General features: G+C 41.5%; 1 protein-coding gene across 1 annotated transcript in view; it reads right to left on the bottom strand.

Annotated features, from left to right (window-relative positions):
* ARHGEF18 (Rho/Rac guanine nucleotide exchange factor (GEF) 18) overlaps positions 1–7,986 on the bottom strand; it is a gene marked incomplete at its 5' end in the record, with an annotated part of 21,156 nt that extends 13,170 nt beyond the window's left edge. The window contains 7 exons of the mRNA XM_010160700.1: positions 335–460; positions 1,175–1,425; positions 1,892–2,032; positions 2,194–2,306; positions 3,121–3,262; positions 6,321–6,384; positions 7,919–7,986. Of these exons, the coding sequence (XP_010159002.1) occupies positions 335–460; positions 1,175–1,425; positions 1,892–2,032; positions 2,194–2,306; positions 3,121–3,262; positions 6,321–6,384; positions 7,919–7,986 (905 nt within the window). The remainder of the gene's footprint in view (positions 1–334; positions 461–1,174; positions 1,426–1,891; positions 2,033–2,193; positions 2,307–3,120; positions 3,263–6,320; positions 6,385–7,918) is intronic.
* Between the last annotated feature and the right edge of the window lie 543 nt (positions 7,987–8,529).

Raw genomic sequence — 8,529 nt, 5'->3', positions numbered from 1 at the left:
TCTGTAGTTGTCCAGCAGCGGCACTTAGCATTGATTTAATTTATTATCGAGCCAATTTACAAAGAAGGCCACACAGCAGGGCAGTCAGAGCCGTGACTCAAACAATCTAATCTATTCCCCAAGTCCCAGGTGCTCTCAAGAGCCTCTGACAAATTTAGCACCTGTTAATTGTGGCTTTGTGTCCAAACAGCTCAGAAGATCTAAAATACAAGAAGCTAACCCATCAAATAACAAGAACCTCGAACCCTGATAATTTGAATTTAAGACATCTTCAAGTACAAAATAAAAGCATATTTTGCAGAGTCAGAATGGGAGACTTCTGGGTGTCACTTACCTTTATTAAGTTTTGGAACTTCTTATTGCTTTGGAGCAGGTCTTTATAGTGACTAACAGCCTCATTGTGTCCACAGCAGAACACACCGTATTTTTCTTTCATTCTCTCCCCATTTTCACCTGAAAACTAATTGGAAATAGAAGAGTGAAAGACATGAATCATTAAGAGGAAACCTACCTCCACTGCAGGTTTAACATGGTTTTTATGATAACTGATTTCTGAGACGTTTCTTCAATATTTCAATTTATTCCGCACCAGAAATGAGAGATTTATGCAATGTAACACCTGAGAGCTTGGAATACCACAAGATAACCATGTATTACATGATGGTTGTCACTGAGAATTTTTAAAAGGATTTCTGGGCCTCTGCACTTAAAAAGACTGAGGACTGGAAAAGGTGAAGGACAAAATATCATCATGATACATGAAGGAAACTGTGCAACCACTCCACTCCAGAATGGGTGCTAAAGCTGAAATGCATCCCAAGGATCTTCACTGCATTTTTAAAAGGTCAGAACCAAGAAGCTCGGCATTAAATGCAGGAGAGCCGTATTTGGGATGGACACTAGGAATATGTTACTTTACTTTTGGAAGAGATACCCAAGAGAAGCAAAGTATGTGCAGCCCCGTAGCCCACAGCACGCGTATGCAGGTGCCCAAAGAGCATTTAGTGAAGGTTACTTGTGACCAGGTATGATCCTGGGAGTCACACTCGCACATTACACCCAGAAGATAATCTCAAACCCAGTATTAAATCAATCTTTACATAACTTCAACCTTACAGTTAGTTTTTTAGAAATGTTAATAGCATCAACAACACTGGTAGAATTTAATTCACACCTGTTTTACCAAGAGGTCTCCAATGTTCTGGATTATATAATTTCGGTCACTGCCTTCCTCCAAGGATTCCTTTCGTCGCTCCTTTAACTGGAGTAGAAATTGCCCATGTATCTCCAGCAGCTCGTCCACACAGGGGAAGAGCTTGTTGATGACTGCATTTGGGAACTGCAGTTCCTCCCTCATGGCTTTGGAGTACACCTTCAGCATTATTTTCAGTGTCCTAACATGGTGCATTTCAGTCTGCATTAGCTCTGGGCAAGGGAAATTACAAAATCAAGTGTCATTTATATGCTGTGCAGGGACTAGTGAGCTATAAAAGAGCAGGGTCCAAAAGCCACCATCTTTTGCATCACCTTCTTCACCACAATCTTTGTATCTGTGATGTCAAGCTCCTAAATGTGCCCTGTTAATCTCCCAACCAAACAGTGACTGCCCCTCCTTATTTAACGACATGTCCCAGTCATAGTTGAGCTGTTCCTTAATTGTATAGCTGGGCTTTGCTGCTTACACAGGCATGCTGAAATCTATGGGTTGCCTTAAAATCGTCAACAGGAGGACTTGTGCGTGCTAAGACAGGTAGCAGACCTGAAAACATTCACTCAATTTTAGTTTTCAAGCACAAGTCAAAATGAGAGCCAATAAAAATGATTTCTGCTTTGTTTCTAAAGAGTGGCACTATGAAACAGAAAAAGGTATCATAACAACAAAAACTCTTACCATAAATGACATCTTGCCTTTTTATAACATCTTTCTTTTGCCTTTTTGCATAAGGCTGTTCCACTGCAACACTCCAAGACTCTGCTTCAAACTCGTGAGCATCTGTTTCTATTTCACTCCGGAGGGATACAGAATATGCGTCTAGACCAAAAGCACATTCAATTTCAATTATTATTAAATGGTTTCCCACCATATCCCTTATTGCCATCATTAATAACAACAAGAGGAAAAACATCTCAATGCTGCTTTAAGACTGTGTAAGAAATCGCATAAAAATCCTGAAAAGCACAGAAATTCCATACCTTCCAGAAAAATGGAGTCTGCTGTTGAAGATGCAAGCGAGACAACATCATCTGAAGTCTGCTTGAATTTTATAAAGCCTGAATCCCCTTCATCCATGTCTCCTGAAATTAGTCTAAATGGCCAAAGAAATTAGACCAAGGGACCAAAACAGAACATTAACAATTGTTTTGTACGTTGCTTGACACACAAAAAAATTCCAACTACTTTAACAAGCCTCTTTCCTATAGTGCAATTAACTTAAGATAGACGTAGAAAAGCTGTCATTGCACTCCAACTTTAAAAAGTCAAATCAATTTAGCAACTCCATTACTGAAATATTACAGTTTTAATTAGAGCAGCATGAGCAAGTATGCAACTTCTGGTACGACATTTGAAAAAGACATCACCTGGTGACAAGCCACAGCCGGTTCAGAGTACAAAGGGCACTTTCACCGAGGAGGGAGCATAACCGTGGCACATAAAAAGTAAACAACTACTTAAAACAGCAGCTAGCTTTCAGTTTGAGTGCTATTTTAATCGAGGTATCCTGCAATTTAAAACACTGCTGTCTCCTACACTGGTCTGAACCAGCACAACCTAGAATAACTGAACTCCGAAGAGATCACTGATTTTCAACAAGTCTGAAGACAAATATAGCCATGAAGACCGTAATCTAGACAGAGACACTCAAATACTGCCCTGTTTCATACAATATCTTCCACAGCACAGTACAGAGGGACTAGAGACTAGGTGATTCAAACAACAACAACAAAGCTTACTGTTCAGGGAAAGGAATCTCAGCATTAAAAGCTCAATAAATCTCTTTTGAGCTTGAAAGCCAACGCGAATTCTTGCTGTAGTTTCATAACTGGTTTTCTTTTCACGCTGGGAGGGTGGAGAGGGAGGCAGCAGAAGCTAGTGAATTAGAAGAGAAGCAGTTTACTTACCCAAATTTGACAGCTCCAGCAGTATTCAATGAAGACTGAGAATTTCCTCTTTGGGCGATAGTCATACCGAGGTTCCGTGACAGTACTGGGGTGCCATCCGGTCCCAGGAGAAGACTTCGGGGCTGCTCCTTCAAAGAAGCGGCTAGAGAAGCAAAAATTGAATTGGTACTCAGAAAATGAGGCGTACACTGCAGCTCGCCTGCTCTCAAACCTCTCTCTGAATGCGGACGGAGAACAGACAGGATCTTGGATGTCAAGAGCTCATTGTCCAAAAAAACATTCTCATTCCATTTTCTTGAAAAGGAACCACAAAAAGACAGCTCGGGGTGAGCTGGAAGCGGATTGCTTCTGCCGCTGCTTTTTGAATTTGTATTCCCCATGCTCGCTACTGGCTGCCCTCAGAGCTGGCAGAGTAAAGTGGCCCCAGAGATGCACTGTTTTTATACTACCTGTGATCCTTCTAGAAATGTAAAGCTGCCACTTAACTTACTGTATTGGCTAAATCAGCAGGTCTGAAGTGCAGGAAATTGGTCCCTACTGTGCCCATTTAGTGTGGAAATTGCAAAGTATCTTCTCCTTTAGTAAAACACCAGAACCTACACACAATTATTCACACCCTCCCGTATAAGGGCACAGAACATTTCACGGCCAACGAGAAAAATCTGAGATCACAGAAAACCCACAAGTTCTCTGCAATGCTTATTGCTACAGAGCATGCACACACGCTGAACCTGAGAGATACCAGAGCTAAATTTAATTTTAATACTGCAACTTTTTAATGCTTTTTAAATCCAGAGAGACTGGGAACTGGAGAGATATTTAAAACTTTAATCACTATTACACAATACATGGAAACCTGTAATAGACTTATAAAAAATGGATACCATTATTTAGCACTAATGTGTGTAATGAATGATAAGGAACAGGAGACGAAATACATCCTTTTTAAAAAAAGGAACTTCAGGGAAGTCAAAGATGAAGAATCAGCCGATCTCTATAACTCATCACTGACAAGGGCTGCAGGTGCTCTTTTTTCAAAGTGCTTTTAAGGACATGGGAGCGGAAGAGATCTCATGGATCCCTGAACCCAGGACTCTGCCACTGCCAGGAAGCTTTGCCTTACACCCAGACCCAACTCCCCTTCCAGTACTGTGCTTGGGAGGCTGCTTCAGGACCGTGCCGGTGCAGCAGTTCAAGAGGGTCTCCAGTTCCCAGCCAAGTTGATTTATCGCCAATTTACAACTTTTCTTGTAAAACCCACGGTGACCATCCATCCCTGAAAGTTCTCCTTTCTTAGCCCGCACTCCTCAGCGTACCTCCTAACAACCACCTCTCCCTCTCTTTCTGCCTTGCTCAACCAAACACAGCTAAATCCAGGTACTAATGTTTCGTCTCCTAAAACACGTTTTTCCACATTTCTTGATATCCCGTAATTTACATCTGCTTGCCTCTCATTTCACCTTCCTTGAAACACTTGACTAGAATCGTATTAGGGCTGCAGGGGAGGTTCCATTAGTGACATTTAACAGAAATTATATCACCGTATCTTTTCCTACTGGAAATACCCTTCCCCAATATCTGTTTGGGTCTGAAATCTCTTGGCTACACATACAGCCCATTCTCAGTCTACAACAAACCAGGTAAACTGAGTCCTCCTTCGTCAGCTCCAAGTGATGAGCTCCAAGCCCACTGTCCTGAAAGAGGAGACTCAATAGATATTAGCAAGATTTGTAATGATGGATTTCTTAAACAAAGGCTTAATAATAAATGCCATTTGGGGAAGTATCGACATCATCAGCCATCGAGTTCTCTTTCTGTGCTCCACAAGCCAAGAACACACAGTTCTGTTTCACAATGGTGGGCCAAATCTAAGTATTTCCAGAGGCAAAACATGGGGAGAAGGCTGGGGGGACACAACCAACACAGCTTGTCCCTTTCTTAAAATGTATTTCTCTTACGTTGATACACCACCTTTGGCTTCTGTTGCTGGGCATTGCAGCCTGCAGTGTTATACTGTGGGTAAAGACTTACAATGCCCATGCTATCAGCTGTTCCTTTAACTTCTGACTATGGAAAATAAAAGTCCTAGCTGCCTAGCAGTCTGCACCAGCAAAACGCCATTTCTGAGTTCAATTAGCACTGTCTGCACACTGCTGAGAGCCCGGATCGATCGCTGTTAACCTCTCGCACCAGACCAGACTGTATACCACAGAGCTGTTTCACCGACAAGCCCTACAGCCAGCTTTTCCCATTTTCATTATTCCTTATTGTTTCCTATTTTAGCCTCTGCACTCTCCTCTAAATGCACAAAACCGTTCTTGGTAACACAAACAGCCACTTATCTTCTGATCACAATTATTCCCTTTGCGCTACCTCTTGGCAAGAGTCGTTTCCCAAAGAAGCACAGCTTGCAGTGCCAGTCAAACGGTACCTACCAAACCCATATAAAACACACACAGTAACGCTCAGACGTTCACGCCAACCGTGTTTCTTACAGCCCTTGAAGCAACCAAACGGACCAACTGCAAGGCAGCAAACAATTCTGCTCTAGTCACGGTCAATCACTTGAGAGCCAAGAAGCCTGTTCTGTTAATGCAGACCTCTTAGCATCTGCCAATTAAAAAGCCATTTAAATCCTAACCCCTGTGGCTGCAATGGTCTTTTCCAGTAGCAAAAAGGTATTTGAAAGCCTGTGCTGCGATAGAGCTGTTCTTCCTTCTTGGTTTTTTTTCTCCCTCAGGTCCTTTTTCTCACTTTGTTTCAACAAAGATTTATGCTCAGACCATTAGTGCTAGCTTGTCTTAGAGATTTCTAGCAACCACTAGCTGCAGGCAAGTTTTAAATAGACAATTATGAAAATCTGATGTAAAACAAAGTTCACAGTTCTAGTCTTTTCAGAGGCCAGAGAATAGACAATCAATGAAAAACTAGCTTATTGATCCCTTTTCACCATGATATTTTGAGGTTACACAGCAAGAAGGTATAAGGAAAAATAAAAAGATAAAAAGATAAAAACACACAGGAGATTGCTAGGAGCCTCTAAGCCATTCCCAATAGAAAAAAAAATGAAGCCGTCTTATTAAAAGAGACCTCTTCTATACTTCAATAACACACTGTGTACGGCCTTTAAAACATATTAAAGAAAAAAATACAATCGAACAGATAAGCCTTGAGCACAGAAATCATTCTTTAGTACGAACCTGGGGAAATGCACTGGGGCGAACTTTGTGGAGATCCAGAAGGTCTGTGCTGCAAATCTTTCGGCTATAGGAAAAAAAAATACAGTGCTCTTACACATACAGACCAAAGTTTCAGTCCAAACTGAACCCTGTTTTTCCTATCATACAGCATTAACTAAGAGAAGCTGTACACTGAAAGCATAAAAGATTTGACACAGTGGTGATTTTGATATTTCCATGTTCCAAAAGGATGGTATATAGACGTTAACACTTTGCATAAAAATCCCATCAAGTAGAAAACTGACTGAAGTAGAACCAAAAATGAAGCTACAGCTGTGATAAAGCTATGATCATAAATAATTTACCAAATGAAAACAAACCCAGTCTTCACCTACGCTTTGCTGCATCTACAAAGCAATACTAACTAAACTAACACAGCCAGTTTCACCTAAAATTACGACTGCCCTCGTTCAAAATTGTGTCTTTGGTGATGTGTACAACTTTCTTGTCCTTACAGCACTCGGATATTACAATTCATTGTGATACAATTTATCGAAGATGCAAAGAAAAAAGTAACACTGTCTGTAACAAATGACTTTTTGGGAGTCTTGCTTCATCTCCACAGCACCTTGTGCTACCGCTCCCTCTTTGCTCTCTTCAGGAGTGGTTTGTTATGGCTGATTCAACCATGAAAGTCTGGGAGATGGTAAAGAGTGGAAATGAAACCATCAGAGAGAGTGAATTTTTAGGTTTAAAAGGAAAATGCACAGTGCCTCAAGAAGTTTAAAAGTATATATCAAAACCCCCAAAAGAACATTTCTGCCCTCAGAAGAGTTCCATTCTAAATCACCAGTGGCTGAAAGCACTTCCTCTAACCTCTAATAGCCCAGGTTTGAGCTGTTCTGCTCTCTCTTACCCCCTCACAGTACTCCCTAATCTGCTATCAGTCTCGGAAATCATCAACACTTGCAGGTTAAAACAAACTCAAACTCCCTCAAGCATAATTACTTGTAAGGAGGAGGAAATGATTTTCAAAACCAAGACCAGAACAAAAACCCCCGACAGATAGACAGCTATCTGCAACCAACCTGTGACCTTACAGGCAAGCACAGGTACCACGGCGACACAGATAAAAAACCAAACAGCTTAGCAAGATAGCAAGTTCACCACAGTTCAAGAACAAAATCACTTAATTCTGCATTGCTCAGGTCATAAATAATACGCAACTGTTGTAACCAAGTTCTCCTCCACCCCTCACAATCTTCCATCAGCCTTGAGATGGCACAACCTACTAAACTAGTGGCATAACGTTCAGAGGTACCACATAATTCAGTTGTGTGCCCCAAAAAAGGGATGGGTTTGAGCATTCTTACAAGAGTTCGTCACAGTTCTGACAGATCCAAGCAAGGGTAGGTAGTTTTCAGCACAGCAATAGAAGGTTTCACTTCATTTTCCCCACATACACTGTCATAAATGACTGTAATGACATGTTAGTAGCTATTTGATGTCTTGAAGATGTAGGGCAAGAGCCTGTAGTGGTGCTAATTAAAACACTCGAGCTAAATTAAACTTACTCTGCCAAGCACTGTTATTATAAAAGAACAAATTTTAAAGCCCACCTTGGGTCTGGAGCTGCTGCATTCAGCCAATAAGCTCTTGCAGTTCTTGTGGACGTTCACTGCACAATCTGAACACACACAGGAAAAAAAAAAGTCTTAAATTATTCTTGTCATTCCCACCTCAGGAAAGGAAGAGTGACACGTAAAAGATCTTTATTCTGGATGAGATGCAGAGTAAGCTCGGGTGAGCGTGTACACGTACACACATGTACTGGCCTGTACTGACAGCCTGACCTCCATCCCACCAGAGCACCCCTTTCCTCTTATCTCTACAGGTTATTTCCATGTCTCTCAATTCAAAATTGATACCATTGAAGGCAGCACCAACTTCTTTGGCTCCAGAAGCCTGACCTCCATCCCACCAGAGCATCCCTTTCCTCTTATCTCCACAGGTTATTTCCATGTCCCTCAGTTCAAAATTGATACCACTGAAGGGAGCAACAACTTGGAGCCAAAGATCCTATAAAACAAGACCCTTTGTCAAAGGCAGAAGCAGGACACCAGCAACTCAGACAATAAAGGAAACCAGAGTTTGTTCCTTCCCGTATATTGCTGGCATGTCTGTTAAATGAGGAATAGAACAAAACTGGGAAGGTGAACACTGTATTTGC

The sequence above is a fragment of the Eurypyga helias genome, unplaced genomic scaffold (assembly GCF_000690775.1).
Source record: "Eurypyga helias isolate BGI_N326 unplaced genomic scaffold, ASM69077v1 scaffold14371, whole genome shotgun sequence".
In the NCBI taxonomy this organism is placed as follows: domain Eukaryota; kingdom Metazoa; phylum Chordata; class Aves; order Eurypygiformes; family Eurypygidae; genus Eurypyga; species Eurypyga helias.
This window is presented reverse-complemented; position numbering and strand designations above follow the sequence as displayed.